The sequence below is a fragment of the Stenella coeruleoalba genome (genome assembly GCF_951394435.1).
Source record: "Stenella coeruleoalba genome assembly, chromosome: 12".
Taxonomy (NCBI): Eukaryota; Metazoa; Chordata; class Mammalia; order Artiodactyla; family Delphinidae; genus Stenella; species Stenella coeruleoalba.
The window spans coordinates 83,127,777-83,146,096 of NC_137158.1; the positions used below are offsets into that span (position 1 = coordinate 83,127,777).

At 42.8% G+C, this 18,320-nt stretch overlaps 1 protein-coding gene across 7 annotated transcripts in view; it reads left to right on the forward strand.

The window, feature by feature from the left end:
- Positions 1 to 5,700: 5,700 nt before the first annotated feature.
- MAP3K4 (mitogen-activated protein kinase kinase kinase 4) overlaps positions 5,701 to 18,320 on the forward strand; it is a 110,901-nt gene continuing 98,281 nt past the window's right edge. For 5 of the 7 annotated variants that reach the window (XM_079939069.1, XM_079939072.1, XM_079939071.1 and 2 more), the window contains exon 1: positions 5,701 to 6,579. In XM_079939069.1, the coding sequence (XP_079795195.1) occupies positions 6,443 to 6,579 (137 nt within the window). In that variant the 5' untranslated portion in view covers positions 5,701 to 6,442. The remainder of the gene's footprint in view (positions 6,580 to 18,320) is intronic. The other 2 variants (XM_079939070.1, XM_079939073.1) reach the window with 2 other exon arrangements.

An 18,320-nucleotide genomic window follows, 5' to 3' on the forward strand; every position in this document is an offset into this window, starting at 1 on the left:
TCTGGATGGAGTGAGGGAAGAGGATGATTACTCTGGAAATTAAAAAAAAAAATTTTTGTTACCATTTTGGAGGAGAACCACAAAATAGCTGTTCTCAAATGTCAAACGTTTATTTTATGTAGCCCTAGCTAGAACACTGGATAGACGTATTAGGGAGGCACTTTGGGAAGGATTATAAACAGTGATTTCCTAAGAATGAGTTGTTAAAATACAGGATAGACTGCCTTATGAAACTGGGACACTTGTGATTGATGAAGAGAAAAATCTTGTTCTGAAAAGGCAGATTAGGTAGCTTCCAAGGATGTTTCCAACTCAAGATTTCATGTTGTTGCAAAACTACTCTGAAACTGTAAACTTCAGAAGGATGGCTCTTTTCTTTTTGGAACTTATTTCTGGCCTTTGGTTATAAGTCCATTGCCTTGAAATATTTCTAATGTGCATCAGAGTCATAGCTCAGTAAAAATCTGTGTTTTAAGCTCCATGTCAGTATTTACCCTGACGACTATCTTACTTCAACCAGAATAATGTAAGAGCCTTTTATTTGTTGGTGTGTAAGTGTATAGATGCAAATAGCCCAAAGAGCCATTAAGATGGTCCACTGTCAATATAAGAATACAGGTTATTTCTTTTCTTTCTAATACTTTTTGTCAATTAAAACCTCACATGATATGAGTTAACATTGCTTTTATGCCTCATACTGCATGTCTATTTTATATAGTTTTTCTTCCTTACTTGTGTCTACTTTGGTTGTGTCTCTTCACAACATCTGTTACCCTTTAAAAAATCTGCCTTTTGATGCTTCTCAGAGTCTATTTATACCACAGTAATTGTTACCTTAGGCTTATTTCCCCAATTAGATCCATCCAGTTTATTTTTTCAACAGACATTTTACTGAACATGTACTATGTGTAGGATGTTATTCTAGGTGCTGAAGATACAGCGATAGCAAGAAATATTGCCCGCTCTGGAGAAGGTCACAGGGTAAGAAATACACATGTCATCAACCAGATAGGAAATGTAGATGGTGCTAAACTAAGGGTTTGCCCGAGATGTTACGGGGGCCTTCAGGGGAGCACCTCACTGTCAGGGTAGGGCAGGCTAGTGGTGGAGCTCAGAGGAGTCTTCCCAGAGCGGGTGGGAGGCCCCTGAACTTCATTTGGAAGGAGAGGTGACACCGCCACGTGGCAATGGGGAGCAGAAGCCCCTGGTAGAGGGTGCGGGAGCTTGGCGCTTGTTCCACACAAGCTCCGAGTGCTGGTTCCGGGCTGTGTGCAAAGTCTACGCCTCTTGATCTGAAGGGATCTGAAAATAATTTAGGAACTGCAGCTTCACAATTCTCTAAAAGTCACACCTGGATGTCTGAAAGAGAAGCGAAAGGATGAGAATCAGGCAAGTTCTGCGGCCGTTCTGGTGGGGAAATAACTGAAATGTTTGGCCAGCAAGAAGAGCGGGCTCTCTCAGAGATTTCTTTTGTTTAAGTCCACCCGTTCCTCACGTTGGCAGGATCCTGCAGAGGTGGAATAAGAAGTCAGAGCAGAGATGAGACGTGGGCTCTCCTGACGTCTGCTGCCTGCGCTTCCTTCTGGAAGCTTCCAGAAGGAGGGCTCGTCACCGTGTGGATTTCCGCTAATGCATCTCTCACCCTTTAGAGTCCGACTCGTTCTTTGTTGGAGGCCACTTCCTTTCTCTTAATTAGTTTCATTCACACTATTCTAACCATTGAAAAAAATAGCGAGAGTAATGTTTTGTGCTTTGTTTAATGATTCAGAGCTGGCGGGGTGATGCACTCTCTTTAGATCCTTTGTTTGCACAGAGAAGCACCTCTGAAATAAGGGATGATTTGGGTCCTGGTGGAGAAATAAGAAAAAATGGTCAAATCACCTCTTAGAAAAAAACCAAGGGAGATTTTATCTAACTTGCCACTATTCAAAAGAGAAAGACTATACTTAAATGTTACAAGGACCAGTTAAAAGTGTGGCAACTAATTATCCTTTGTATGTATCCAATTTTTTGTGTGCTTTACTGGTAGGTAGAAATAGATGCCATAGTATCATTTTGGAAAAAAAAAAAAATCCAGGTATGAAACGCCCAGTTTAGTTTTTCCTTGCTTGGAGGAAGGTTTTCATTGCTCTGTCACTGAGTTGGCCTTTCTCTGTGTGTGCTGGAGTGAGCAGGAATCGATCCCCTCTGGTCACGAGCAGATTGGGAGGTTTGTACTCTTGTCTTTCTGCCTCTGCAGAGCTGCTAAGGAGCCACCAGAGAGGAGAGGGCAGGGCTGGTGAAGAATCTAGGTGGGAAGCTCACAAGTACCATAGGGAAGCGAGAAACTTATTCTAGGTAAAGTGCAGCCCCATGCTCAGAATAATTAAAAACCTACAGCCTTAGAGGTTTTGTTTTGTTTTCTTAAACAAAGACATAACCCTATTTACAGCATAGCTTGAGCACAAACATTCTTTTTGAATTATCTTTTCACAGAACCATAAAATTAACTTTCTGCTAATACACTAGCCTTGATAAGATGCTAAGGCATTATAATGATGCCCTTAACACTGATACATACATAGATATAGATACACAGACAGATGGATATCTATACCTATGTTAGTTTAAGGCTTTATCATAGTGGTAGAATGTGTCAAAATTGGGCCTGAAACTAGTGGTAAGCAAAGTTAAGAATGTTCTGTAGCTTAACCTAAACTGGACCTTTGGTAGAACTTTAATCTGGCTTTTGTAACTCATTTTAAAGTAAAGAAAGTTAATAAGGGCTATGTGGATTCAGTCTCGAGGACAGAGTGAGAGGCAATCCTCTGAAGATCTTATTGCCATTGGTTTTCAGAACATGATTAAAGGCAATGAGATCAGCCACATGCTAAACGGTGATAAATTTAGAGACAAAAATCTAATTATAATAGTAGTTCATTAATGTTAAAATAAAAGATCCTACTTTCTGAAAGCAATAATATTTACTGAGTTCCTCCGATGTTTGGGGCACCCAATGAAGCCTTGGTCCCCTCCCTCCAGGACTGTTCCCGTGGTAGTCGGAGGTCAGTGGTAGTGAAATAAGGGATGATTTGGGTCCCACAGAAGGTGTCTGTCCTGAGGAGTGGACACCCCAGCAGAGAAGGAATCTGGGGGCTGGAGGGAGTGAAGGCTGTGAGGGCCTGGGCAGGGGCCAAAAGTCATGCACTTTAATTGAACATTTAGTACCAGCTAAGTAGGGTTCCTACGCATGAAGCCTTACCTGATCAGCTCGATGTAAATTTGTTTGACTCCTGCTGAAACAGACAGTACCCTCGGGTGGAAATGAAAACAAGTCTCCCTGACGCTGGTCTGTGTTGCTGAGTGTTTCTGTGGCAGGTGCATGTGTGTGCCTCTCTGTTCCCTCAAAGTCAGTGGTCAAAGCTGGTTGAATACCAGCATCGAAGAATACATGGTATAGTGTTATTTAGAGGAGAGGGATCTGTTTGATTCTGTAACATGTAAAGCTAATATGTCTTCCAAGAAGGATTCTGGCTTGGAGGATTGTAAAGGAACATTAGGAAAACTAGAATTACAGAAAGCTGGGAAATACTTTGCGGAGTTTTCTTCACACAGTGGCCTTGAATTAGTGTGTAAAGAATAGTTTTTATTAAGATGAAATCAGTTTTTCCCTTTTGGACTATTTTTAAATCACCATCTGAATGGACGCCAATTCATAGCCTGCAGGTGTGCCCGCATCTTGTTCCTGCCCTAGGGAGAGCTCGTCACCAGGTGAGAGGGGGCCTCCGAAGAAGCAGGCACGGCTTAGACTGGGAAGGGTGGGCCAGGTGGAAAGGTAGTGTGATGGAACAGAACCTCCTTTTGCACAATCCGAGTAGCAGGACCAAGTGTGGAGCATGTGAAGAACTCAAAAAGGTCCGGTAAGGACTTTATTGTGACAGCAACGAGATGTCAGGAAAATGAATTAGATAAGAGTGACATGTTTAGATCAGTTTAGATCAGAAAGGCTACTGTGGCCTGCAGCATGAGAAGAGATTGGTTGGGGAGCGAGCACTCCAACAGGCAGGGAGAGCTGGAGACTGTCGCGGTTATCCAGGGAGATGCGACAGTGGTCTGAGCTAGCTAGCGAGGATGGAGAGAAGTGAAGGGATTCCAAAGGGAGGGAGAGTTTGATGGGACTTGGACCCATCAGTCAGGGGCTGAGTGGGTGGTTGTTCAGAGTTCTGACTGGGTTAAGGTGCTGTAGTTCATCAAGTCAGAGAACACAGGCAAGGAGTGGAAGTGAGGTTGGTGTGCGTAAGAAGGAAACAAATTCAGATCTTGAAATCTGGAGTACTGAATTGCAGAAACGAAGTGGCATAGAATAGGAGGAGAACAAAAACAAAAAAGGCTGATACGGGACACAAAATTAACTTGAATGAAGAGAAGATTCACAGCACTTAAATTGAACACTTAGTACTAGTTAACTTGGGTCTCTACGTGCCTTACATGATTAGTTAAGTGTAAATTTGTTTGATTTCTGCTAAAATAGTACCCTCAAGTGGCAATTAAAACAACAGCAAACCATACATCTCTCAAATGCTGGTCTATACATCAAATATTATAGATTTACAAGCGGGGAGACCTGAGGACAGGCCCCAGGTTGACTGTCTTCAGGAGTTATTTGTGAACTATAACTGATTCAGACTCTTACAATACTTAAAGATGTGTTAGTGAGGATAAAGTTAAGTGATTTGGTCATACCACTGTTTCAAAAGAAAATTTGAAATTCAATAAGTAAGAAGTTATCACAATTTTCTTTTGAAATAGTGCTATGACCAAATCATTTAACTTTATTCTGACCAATCTGTGTAAAATAGCATCGTCCCCTCCAGCCTCTTCTCAGCTTACTTTTCTCCATAGCAGTTATCACCCGCTGATATGCTAAGTATTTACTTGTTTGTTTTCCTTCTGTCCTTTCTCTTCCCCTTACTCATCTAGGATGTTATCTCTACCAGGAAAAGACTTTGTTTTGCTTACTACTATATCCCCAGCGTCTAGCTTAGTTCCCGGCACATATATGCATGTAGTAAGTATTTGTTGAATAACTGTTTTTGAGTAAATAAAATGAATGTCAATTTGGAAATTCAGCACTACCAGGTCATATAATAATAGGCTATCTTAATCAAGAAAATAGACTGAAAAAGTTCTTAAACTACAGAGAAATTTCTGTAACGTACTTTGAATGCACTATAGCTAATTTCACACATATATGTGAAATACACGAATATGTATATACAGTATAATGTACTTATGAATGCGACATAGCTAACTGGCCTTTAAATGTAATCACATTTAAACTTTTCCATCTTGGCCACTTTTCTTACCAACGTTTAATCAAAACGTGTATTTTACATACTCAAGCTCCACCAAATGAGCTTTTGAAAACCAGTGCATTTGAATCAACAGAAATGTACTTAATTTTAAACGATACTGCTTTTGAATTAACTCTGGACTTCACCTTAAGGGAAATTTTGTAAATATTTGCAAATTAAAACTGTGAAGCCTCAGATGCTCTCAGAGTAAATGAGGCGGTGATATTTCAACAGTATTTTTACAACTCTGAAATAATCTTTAGAACTGTTCTCTTCTTTCTTTTTTTTCCTTTAGTGTAGGAGCACTCCAGCCCGAGTTTCTGGAAGATCAATACCAGATTCCAGAGGTTAGAAGGTTAGATCAGTGTTCTTTCCCGCCCTGCTGATAGCAGGGTAACTTTAATGTTGTGCGTTTCCAGAGTCTGTTTACACAGTCTCAGAACCCTGAGTCTTGTGTGTGTGTTGAAGATTTCTCTTTCATCGGAGTGCACCCCCGGCCCCCCAGGACTGACAGGTCTCCCAAAGCCTCCACGCCCGCGTGTGAGCTGTGAGCGTTACATCCATCCCTGTTTCTGAGGATGGCATCTACGTTTGGCGACGATCCTCTTGCTAAAGTTCACAAAGCACTTCAAAGTCAGGAGTCGCCGCCTAACCCAGGCCGCGATGCCCTTCCCGGGGCCCTCGGTGCACGCCCCCCGCTGACCACCTGGGAGCACCGGCGCGCACAGCCCACCGCACACTCCCCGCGAGCGGAGCCAGACGGCGGCGGCGGCGAGACCCAGCCCCCGGGGCAGAGCGCCGCTACCCCAACCTGCTAGCTGTCTGCCGCCCGGTCTCCCACGCCTCCACCCCTCCCCTCCCCTCCCCGGCCTTCCCCGCCGGTCCATCCCCGCGCCCGCCGCCGCCTCCCTGGGAAGCTTGTCCCTCGCCACCCGCCGTAGCCCGGCGCTGGCCGGTCGCCGTCTCCAAGATGGCCGCGGCGCGAGCGGCTCCTGCGGCGGGCTAGAGGCGGAGGCGGAGCCGAGTCACTCCTGCACTCCGGGGCTCCGGTCCCCCGCGCCAGGCTGCAGCTTACTGCCCGCCGCGGCCATGCGGGGCTCCGTGCACGGATGAGAGAAGCCGCCGCCGCCGCCGAGCTGGTCCCGCCGCCCGCCTTCGCCGTCACTCCCGCCGCCGCCATGGAGGAGCCGCCGCCGCCGCCGCCGCCGGAACCCGAACCCGAGCCGGAGCGCTGCAGGGCGGCGAGGTGAGTGGGGCTGCCGCGGCGGGCCCGGCGCAGAAAGCGGGTCTCGTCCTGGCCCGAGCTTGGTCGGGGGCACGAGGGGGCGTGGGGGGCCTCTGCTTCCCGCCAGGTGGTGCGGGAGCATCCAGGCTGCCGGGCCGGAGGGGCGGGGTGCAGCCCTGGACGGAGGGCACGGCGGCCGGGTCGGCCCAGGGACTCCTGCCGGGGCGCCGCGGGTCCGGCCGAGCGCTCAGCCCGCCGGCCCTCCTTGCAGCATCGCCGCGCGCCGGGAATGCGGCGGGGCGGGAGCGTAGCGGGGCGCCCCTGGTCCTGCCGGGACTGGCACCCCTCCCCCTCCCCCTCCAAGGCTTCCGAACCGGCGCCGCGCTGAAACTACGCCCCTCGTTACTAAGCGAAAATGCTACCTCCCCCTCGCCCCCGCTCAAGTAAAGAGGTAGACGCTCGTGAAGCAGATGCACACTGGCTGTTTCCCCTTCGTTCTCCTCCTGCCCTCCGTTTGTCTCCCCCCGAGTGTGCCTGCTGTCTCTCCTGTGAGAAACTGCATTTAGGCTGTGCAAACAGGTTGGTTTCTCTTTCTGAGGGCCCTTTACCGGCCGTGAGTAGTAGCGTTGTGCAGATTGTTGCTCACACGTGCACATCAAGTGAAGGATTGATTTGTCGAAAACTTTGCTCCCACAGGAAGCTCTAATATGGAACTTTGGTACCCAAAGCATTCGTTGCATTCAGTTCCCTAGGGGCTCTATTACTGAATTCTTATGTCATTTTTCTGATCGGGAGATGAAATTCACCATAACTAAGAATTTCCCTCTTATATGCCTCCGTTTGTATGTTCAAATGCCCTCTTACCCCTGTCTTTTGCATCCCAGTGTAAACTTGCAAACTGCTGCCCCCTGTCCCCTGTAAGGAAAATACTTCCACGTCTCCTCTTGCATCTTGCTATCTTGCTCTGTAGTTGCAGGAATAAGGGAGTTAAGTGTCCTCTTTCTTTTTCCTCCTTAAAGAAATTTTAAACAAAGTCTGCAGCTGGAGTTAGAACTGAATACAGGAACCACATTCGTGCTTGTTATGACCCAGTCGGCCCAAACAGATTTGTTTTGTTTTTACAGGCTGTGAAGAAAGTCGTTCTTCATTTTCCTTAACTCTGAGGTACTTCCAAGATACTCTTGTGAACTTTTAGGGAACAGCTTCTGTAAATAATGGTACATGGTGTAATGAGAATTCATTTTGGTCCTTTGGAACACATCTAACATTTTTAGAAATTTTGTCAGAAAGTTTATTATATAAATTTGGTAGTAGATTCATACTTTGAGTATTTTGACTCCTTTAAGTTTTTCTTTAAAAATAATAGCGAACACTTACTAATCGTTTAAAATGTGCCATTTCCTTTGCTTCTATTAACCCATTTAATCTTGACCAACAACCTTAATAGGAGCACACTATTACTGTCTCTTTTTAAGATGAGGAAACTGAGGCACAAAGTAAAGTGTTTTGTCCAAGGTTTCACAGTTAGTGCTGAACTCAGGTCTGGCTGCACATTCCCTGCTCTTAACCGCCATGAAGAAGAGAGTTGATTTCATTATATAAACGGGCAGATCAGAAGTTATAATTCTGTATAACTATACTCTGGGAAAAAATGGATGTGAACATTCTTAGGTAAAAGGAACAGAGAGAATTGCAAATGTGCTGTAAAAAATGACTGTTTCTCTAATGATAAAAAGAAACCTTGAGTTTTCAGCCAGGTTTCTGTCTTTGTTATAGTAGAAATAGGTCAGGATAATCGGCTTCAACTTTAAGTGAACAGCACTGTACAGAACAAGAAGATCTTAGAAATATTTTTCTTAGCAACATTGCAGTTAATTTTACAATAGCAAATCTGTAAAACATTACTTGACAAAGCTGTTATTTTTTCTTTTATACGCCCTTATTGTCACCACCACCTCTTTAATACACAGAGCTGACCTCTGACCAACTTACTGTAGATCATTAGTAAAAGATGCTTCAGGTGCTCTGCAGTTGTTTATTTGAATTTCTTTTACCTGTGTTTTTAACCATTTTAAAGAAGCTCAACATGCATTTTCAAATAATGCTAGATGCCACATTTAACGCATAGGAGACCAATAACGTGACTTGTGCTACTAGGTTAACTGGTCTGGGACAAACCAGAATAAAGCTCCAGCTGCCATCTTTGTTCATGCACTTCATGTCGGTGTGTCATCGATGAGGAAGGCTGATCTGATGCACAGGTCTTTTGTGGAAAGCAGGCCCGCACACGTTGGCCAGTGCAGCAGTGCGGCAGGTGCCAGCCCAGTACATCTGCTCCGCGTGTGCTGATGTGAGAGTTATGCAATGACCGGGGAACACAGAACAGGTTGAGAAGCGATAGTGCTCTTATGGGTTTACTGCCTGTTGTCAGTGGTGGATACTTCTTGTCCTTGTTTTTGATAAATAATTCATGATAAGGATAGCAGTTGTTATTGTTAGTGATTAAACTTAGAAATAAGCATTCCTCATAATTTCTTTTTTAAGCTTCTGGGTCAGTTGTAGGAGGATCCTGAGATTATAAGGAGAGCTTTTAAAACTAATTTGGAACAATTTACTTTTGTGATTTCTTGAATCTGCATTTAAAAGAAACACAGGTCTTGGCTATTAAGGCTGATACGAGACTGCTCCTATCTCCTGTAAGCTTTCATAAAAATGTTTATGTCAGGGCTTCCCTGGTGGCGCAGTGGTTAAGAATCCGCCTGCCAAATGCAGGGGACACGGGTTCAAGCCCTGTTCCGGGAGGATCCCACATGCCGCGAGCAACTAAACCTGTGCGCCACAACTACTGAGCCTGCGCTCTGGAGCCCGTGAGCCACAACTACTACTGAAGCCTGCATGCCTAGAGCCTGCGCTCCTCAACAAGAGAAGCCCGCGCACCACAACCAAGAGTAGCCCCCGCTCACCGCGACTAGAGAAAGCCCTTGTGCAGCAACAAAAACCCAGTGCCAAAATAATAAATTAAAAAAAAAAATGTTTTAAATAATTTTTCAAAAAAAATAGCCTCCTTGTTCTCATTTATTGACCCGTGTAAAGTACTTGTTACATGAAATAACCTTTTTTAACCAGTGACTTTATTTACTTTTTATAATATGGTTCTTACAAGTTCATTTGAAAAAATGGGTTTCACTACTAAAAAAGTACTTCAATATTCTGTCCCTCCTGGTGGTTTGATCTCTCCCTCTCCTTGAATGTCCCCTTGGAGCCTGCTTGTTTCAGTCTTGCCATTGGATGTCACTTATTTATTCTCCTTAGCGAAACCCACCTTATGGTGCAGCTGCAGGCTCTCCTGGCAGCATCAGTGATGGGCGTGGCTTGAGACCCTTACTAGGGGAGATACTGTTGGCAGGGGTGGCTTTAGGCAGAGAAGCAGTGACCACACAGCAGTAACAAAGGGCTCCAGTGATAGCAGAAGCTCCTTCATGTTCTGAAATGGGGACAGCTCATCTTTCAAGAAGGACTTTGTGGTTCCCTTTTTTTTTTTTTTTTTTTTTTTTGCGGTACGCGGGCCTCTCACTGTTGTGGCCTCTCCCGTTGCGGAGCACAGGCTCCGGACGCGCAGGCTCAGGGGCCATGGCTCACGGGCCCAGCCGCTCTGCGGCACGTGGGATCTTCCCGGACTGGGGCACGAACCCGTGTCCCCTGCATCGGCAGGCGGACTCTCAACCACTGCGCCACCAGGGAAGCCCTTGTGGTTCCCTTTAATTGTCATATTGTTAGAAGTTGCTTCACTTCTTTCACTTGTGTTCTCTTAATGTCTTGTAGATCTTGTTCTGAGCCCTGCTGAAATAAGGGGATATAAGGTCTTGATTGTTTACTGGATACGTTGCCTTAATAACTTCCTGCTACTTAATAATTCCTCATTCTTTAGTGGTTATAATTTTTACTCATAGCATGCTGTTGTTTTAGCCTTCTCATTTGACCAGGTGGTGTGTATTGTTTATAAAGACACTTTGATGCCTCCAGTCAGTAGGCCATTGGAAATAATTTCTTTAAAGAGAAAATGGGGGAAATGTTGGAAAAAGAGTTTGGCCAGTGACTGCGGTGGGTCTTTATAAGCCGGCATTCCCTGGGCAGCATACGGTAAGCGAGGTGCAGGTACTGTGCTTCAGCTCCTACTTGGCTTTGTCTGTACCTGGTGGGTCAGTGTATTCTTTTGCCTGTAGAAAGCCAAAGTATAATTAAGAGATTGATGGGTAAGCATGGCATCAGCTAGGGAAATTAGTTGAATGATCTCAGTGACTAATGTTAACAGACCAGGTTGGCTTGCATCCCTAACAGGCGTACCCCCTGCTTCTAGGATGAGAGGCAGGTAACAAGAGTCTTACTCTTAGGTTTTCGTTTCCCTAGACTTCACACGGGCTGTTGTTTTTCTTTTCCCTCTGGTCACTAACTTCCCTCAGTTTGTTAGGTTATAGTGTGTTTGTTTTTAATCTTCAGTCTTACTTTAATTAGATTATGACAAACCTTGCTTTTCCTGCTTTACTTTGAGGTATATGGTATCATTGTCCCTTAAAGACATCTGTTTAAAAAACCCTCAGAGGTAGATTTTTACTAATGGTAAGTCTCAGAGGATCACCTAACTGTTTTCACCCTCCTCATAATCCACTCCTCTGACCCTGCCCCCGACAAAGAGTCCTTTGGCGTAGTTTCTGGAAAAGGTGTGGCAAAGATGTCAGTGGTTGGTGCTTTCATAAAATGCTTTTTGACTCTTGTGAGTATTGTGTTCAAAAAAGATCATGATGGTATGTGGTTTTTCTGGATTTGTCATAAAATTAAATTTATTTTTATTTTTTAAATAAATTTATTTATTTTTGGCTGCGTTGGGTCTTTGTTGCTGCGCGGGCTTTCTCTAGTTGCAGCGAGCGCGGGCTACTCTTCCTTGCGGTGCACGGGCTTCTCATTGCGATGGCTTCTCTTGTGGCAGAGCACGGGCTCTAGGTGCACAGGCTTCAGTAGTTGTGGCATGCAGGCTCAGTAGTTGTGGCTCGTGGGCTCTAGAGTGCAGGCTCAATAGTTGTGGCGCACGGGCTTAGTTGCTCCGTGGCATGTGGGATCTTTCTAGACCAGGGATCGAACCCGTGTCCCCTGCATTGGCAGGTGAATTCTCAACCACTGCGCCACCAGGGAAGTCCATAAAATTAAATTTAAAAAATTTAGACCTACATGAGAATTCTGTGCAGCTATTAAAAACCATGTTTTTAAGGAATATTCAGTGACATGGGCAAATGGTCATGATATAATTCCTTCTAGATAAGGCTTCATACAAGTGGAACCTGAGTATCTACTTTTAAAGAGATTCTCAGGTACTTCAGATTTATACATACCCACCACTGTGTTCAATGAGAAAAGCAGATTATACAACAGCATGTGCAGAAGATGGTAGCCAATACTTGAGGTGGCTGCTCAGCTCGTACAGATCTCTCCACCAGCTGTGACTGTCCTGCCCCCTCACCCAACCCCCCCTCTCGATTCTAGCTCCATGGTACAGATTGGAGCTGCCCTCGGCGTACGCACTCCTGGCTATAGGGATGGGCGCTTGATGCAAGCCAGGCCATTCGAGTTCTTTCCTAGGATTTTTCAAATTGGAGCTGGGGGACAGAAAAGCTCTTTTTAGTAACTGAAATGTGTACTGTGGAGTCCTGAGCCTAGAGCTAGCTCCCCGAACCGTAGTCACCATCTCACAGAGAACTAGTTTAGTTTCAGACAGTGACGTTGAACCCCAGAGAAAAGAAGAGACCAAAAGAAGTCTTTGGCTATTGTCCTTTTATGCTACATTCACCCCCATTTTTCTCTTGATTCGATATGTGAATTGATAAATTCTTTATTTCTGCATAAACCATTAATAATTTGAGTTGGGCTTCTTAAAATCCTTATACTTAGTATGAACCCATTAAAAAAAAGTATGTATGTGTCTAGAAAAAAGGTTGAAGGGATACATTCTACTTTTTTCCTAAAATTTTTTATAATGAACGTTACATGTTTTTATTTTACAATAAAAAGCTAGAGAGCCCAAATTCCTGTACATTTATCATTTTAAGTCTCTTTACTTTGCATTGTTCCTAAAATTGAAATTGATAAGATTCTATATGTTGTATAAAGAGACTATTGTTGCCAAATTTTAAATTAATTTAAATTTTCCTTTTTAAAATTTTAGTATATATGCACTGTCTGAGCTGACGATATCCATTTGGTTTTCTTTAATTATTTAGTTCATCCTGGATAACAGAGTTTGTAGTTGAGGTACAAGCAACATCAGCAGTAACAAACAAAGGGCTTTGCTCTGTGGTGGCCTTTATAGTCATAGAATTATTACTTCGATCTATAACTATATTCTCAACATGTATGTTATGTTAAAATACTTTACCCTTTTTACGAGGCATGGTTGAAACCACTGTATTTTAAAAGGAACATTATTTCTCTGGAAAGTAGGTGTGGTAGGTACAGTCTTATATCTCCCACAGACCTCACCCTCACGTATGGAGTGCAAGTTGCCTTTAGATATTTATTCACTGATGGCATAGGCAAAATGAAAATTCGTTTTTGACCTGTAAGAACATTCGTCGTATTTCGCAGACATCAGTAGAAGTATTAGTCTCATGGATCGTATGGGTGCCAAGTGTTTATAAAGTAGCAGGGAAAGATATTAAGAATATATTAAGCATTCTTTCGAAAGCGTTTCATAAGAGGATTTCCTTTCAGCATAATTTCAGAGGAAGTAAGCCTTCTGTGGAAAAAAGTAGATGCTAAGCTTTAAAGCTGATCAGATTTGATGTTTTCAGTGGAGGTTTTTTTTTCTTTTTGCATGTGAGCAGGCTATTTGAGGATACTGCTGAACTGTAGAATGTTCTCAACAGGGCTTATTAGAGGACAACTAGTTTGGAGATGTAAAATTAATAGAAATTGTCAACCTTTTTAGTCTTTCAGTGGAAATAGTTTGGAAGAAAATTTAATACATGCATTAAATTTATTGTACCATTAAAATTCTGAAGTCTTTTTGTGTAGGAACATAAAAATATAGGTATAAGTTGGTTTTCTCACAAAATTTTTTTTAAAATAAATTTATTTATTTATTTTTTGGCTGTGTTGGGTCTTTGTTGCTGTGCATGGGCTTTCTCTAGTTGCAGTGAGCAGGGGCTACTTTTCATTGTGGTGTGCAGGCTTCTCATTGCAGTGGCTTCTCTTGTGGAACACAGGCGCTAGGCGCGTGGGCTTCAGTACTTGTGGCGTACGGGCTCAGTAGTTGTGGCTCATGGGCTCTAGAGTGCAGGCTCAGTAGTTGTGGCGCACGGACTTAGTTGCTCCGTGGCATGTGGGATCTTCCTGGACCAGGGCATCTGAGCCATGCCCTTCATTTTAGAGGTGAGAAAAGCAGCCTACAGAAGCTGCAGCTTCCCCAGGGTCACAGCCTAGGACCCAGGTCTCCAGGCTCTCACCTCCCGTTCCTTCTGTCACTCTGTGCTCCCGTTAGTGTCCAGAGCTAAAGGTGCTCTTCAGCTCAGGCCCGCACACCAACCATGGATGGAATACTAGGCTTTCTGGATTAAGTGGACTTTACAGGGTGGAGAAGTGATGAAAGATTTGTTTTCAGAAAAAAAGAAAAATGCAAAAGAAACACCCAACCCTGAAATCTCCCCTAAACTCATTGTACGCACCTTTTTTTCCCATGAAACTTCGTTTCAAGTTCACAGAATAAAGAATCAACCTTTTTAGAGATCGCCTTAGTTTTTCTGTGCTCAGTCTTTAGGTCAATCAGGCAGTAAGATTGTAATTTCTGTCCCGGGGTGGTGATGTTGAAATTCTGGCCGTGCTTGTGACCTATGGTAGGAAATATGTTTTACAACAGTATATGGGTGCTGTATAACTGAAACAAAAATTTATGAAACAGTGTTTGACCTTGTAATATATGATATATGCTGATAATTCTTGTTTTGTTCTCCTACTAAAAAAATTGTTCATCATGACTCATTAAATTGATTTTATTATCCACAAATGGGTTGTGACCCTCATTTTGAAAAACACGGCTCCACCAAAATTTTAAAAAGATGCTATTGCAAATACTTTGTCCTTTGTCCCTTGAGATTGAGTCAGGAGAACAAGTATTGTGCTTATCCACTAAATGGTCAAAAGGCGCTTTGAAGAAGCTAGGCACGATTTGGATCCGACTGTTTCTTCTTTGAAAACAGCATTATTCCCCAAAGGCAGGAGTAAGAATGCATCTTATCCTGTGTCTCAAGGTTGTTCTCTCGGTTGCTTATCCTTAAACACAAGGGTTGTAAAGATGAGTTTAAAATTTGGTATTAATTTTACAGTAAAATTTGTGTTGGACTGTATGAGTACATTAGATAATTTGTTCATTTTTCTCTGAAACACTAATATGTATTTTAATTTTTTTTCCAGTAGAGCAGTCCTCAAGAAAAGAAAAAAAAGGAACTCATTCTCTCCTGCTCTGTGTGTGTGTGTGTGTGTGTGTGTGTGTGTGTGTGTTAGGGTACAGCAATTTTCACTGCAGTGAAGTATATTTTTATTTATTAAAAATTTATTTTTTGGCTGCATTGGGTCTGCATTGCTGCACGCAGGCTTTCTCTAGTTGCGGCGAGCGGGGGCTACTCTTCGTTGCGGTGCGTGGGCTTCTCATTGCGGTGGCTTCTCTTGTGGAGCACGGGCTCTAGGCGCGCGGGCTTCAGTAGTTGTGGCTCAAGGGCTCTAGAGCGCAGGCTCAGTAGTTGTGGCACACGGGCTTAGTTGCTCTGCAGCATGTGGGATCTTCACGGACCAGGGCTGGAACCCGTGTCCCCTGCATTGGCAGGTGGATTCTTAACCACTGCGCCACCAGGGAAGCCCCCCAAGTACATTTTTAAGAAAAGGATGACCTGGGGTGTTATATTTTGCTCTCCTTCTTTGCCTTGTTAATTCTTCCTCCTCCTCCTGGTCTTCTTTTAAGCATTGCTTACTTCAGGGTCAGCCTTCCCTTAACCTCATACCCCTTCACTAGAAGTTAGATTAAGTCCCTCTGTTCTGAGTCTTCCTAGTCCCAGTGGTTCTCCACCATGTTCTGGCATCTCACCATTTGTAATTATCTACTTGAATGAACGTTTGTTTATTGTCTCTTGGCCTCAATAGCCATCAGACTCCAGGAGGGCAGGGATGTGGTTGTTTGGCTCACTTTTAGGTCTCCGTTCCTGGCACAGTGTCTAATGAGTGGTAGGCTCTCCACAGGTACTTGTTGGATGGAGGAGGCAGTGGATATATTGGAGGGCACAGAGGTATTGGTACTAGACAGACAGGCTTTGAATCTTACCTTTTAATTAGTAGCCTCTGATTTGGGGAAAGTTACTTAACTTCTCTCAGAGTCAGTTTGCTCCTTTGAAAATCAAATAATAATAGCACCTCCTTCGTAGGTTGTTACTAAATTAAATGAGATAATGGCCTTTTATATAAAGTGCTCAGTAATTTAGTTCTCTTTATTAATTTCTTTTATTTTTTCATTTAAAGTGAAAAGAGAGGAAGTCCATTGTAATGAATTTTCATAAAAAGCCATCAGGTATGTTTTGAGGCCATCAGGTATGTTACATTTTAAAATAGCTGCAGTAATCTTTATTCAAGAAACATTTGTTTTTTCCATGTCTGTTGAAGTCATAGGAGGAAGAGGATTTGGGGACCTGGCTTTTCCAAATTCCCTCTTTTGCTTCAGCTGTGATTATTTTGCATATTCCTAAAGGTGTTTGGAATTTTGACACGAGCATCATAAATCATGACACTAAAATCAGAAGTGTTTACACTACAGGTTGAATGACTCCTTTAGGTCATGAGGCACAGCTCAGTCTTTTTTCTCTGGAACTTCTTTTTAGTTGTTTGGTTAACTTGACGTGTCTTTACAACTTAGATTACGACTGTCTTCATTTTTTTAAATGTTGTGCATTATGTTTAAGAGTAATATTTTCCAAATTGGTCTAGCTGTTGCCTTAGAAAAGTGAATGAAATCACTTTTCTAAATCAGTTAGAAATCTCTCTGATTATAAAAGTAACACGTGTCAATTGTAGAAAAATCTGAAAAGTATAAAGAAGAAAATAGCCAGTCATAATCCTACCATCTAAAAATAGTCACCATTAACATTTTGGCATATTTCTTTCCTGAGCTTTACCTCTTTACCTCTGTGTGTGTGTGTGTGTGTGTGTGTTTGTGTGTGTGTGTGTGTGTGTGTGTGTGTGAGATTTATATATTGGTTTGGCCAAAAAGTTCGTTCGGTTTTTTTCCTGTTAAGACAACTAGCAGTGCTTAGTTGTCTTTAATTTCATTCCAGACAATTTTGTTGGGTTGCATTGTGACATATACCCTAACATATCAGCGTGCATTTAAAGAAAAAACTTATCAAAATTGGTGGATTTTTGTGTAGCCATTTTAATATTGCAGGTGGGAGGGAAAAAGCAACATTTTCAGCATATTATGCTTTATTATTTCAAGAAAGGTAGAAACGCAACTGAAACCCAAAAATGATTTGTACGGTGTGTGGAGAAGGTGCTGTAACTGATCGAACGTGTCAAAAGTGGTTTGCGAAGTTTCGTGTTGGAGATTTCTCGCTGGATGATGCTCCACAGTCAGGTAGACCAGCTGAAGTTGATTGTTCTCATTAGTTGAGAACAATCAGTGTTATACCACGAGGGAGATATCCGAATTCTCAAAATAACCTGCATCAAGCATTGAAAATCATTTGCACCAGCTTGGTTACGTTAATCGCTTTGATGTTCGGGTTCCACATAAGTTAAGTGTATTTCCGCATGCGATTCTCTACTGAAACGTAAGGAAAACGTTCCGTTTATAAAACAAATTGTGACGGGTGATGAAAAGTGGATACTGTACAATAATGTGGAATGGAAGAGATCGTGGGGCAAGCGAAATGAACCACCACCAACCACAGCAAAGGCCGGTCTTCATCCAGAGAAGGTGATGTTGTATATATGTTGGGATTGGAAGGGAGTCCTCTATTATGAGCTCCTTCCGGAAAACCAAACGATTAATTCCAACAAGTACTGCTCCTAATTAGACCAACTGAAAGCAGTACTCGTCAAAAAGCGTCCAGAATTAGTCAGCAGAAAACACATAATCTTCCATCAGGATAACGCAAGACCGCGTGTTTCTTTGATGACCAGGCAAAGACTGTTACAGCTTGGCTGGGAAGTTCTGATTCATCTGCCGTTTTCACCAGACATTGCACCTTCGGATTTCCATTTATTTCTGTCTTTACAAAATTCTCTTAATGGAAAAAATTTCAATTCCCCGGAAGACTGTAAGAGGCACCTGGAACAGTTCTTTGCTCAAAAAGGTAAAAAGTTTTGGGAAGATGGAATTATGAAGTTGCCTGAAAAATGGCAGAAGGTAGTGGAACAAAAGGGTGAATATGCTGTTCAATAGAGTTCTTGGTGAAAATGAAGAATGTGTCTTTTATTTTACTTAAAGACTGAAGGAACTTTTTGGCCAATCCAGTATATAAATTACATATATTATACATATGTTTATATATATATATATATTTCCCCTCCATACATTTTATCTTTAGAAGCTACCGTATCATGAGCACTTTCCCATGTTTTAAACATATTTAATGACAAACAATATTCCTCTTTATTGGAATACTGTAATTTAACTGTTTTTGAATTACTTTGACTAGAGTTCTATAAATCCTGACTCATTCCACTGATGTGAT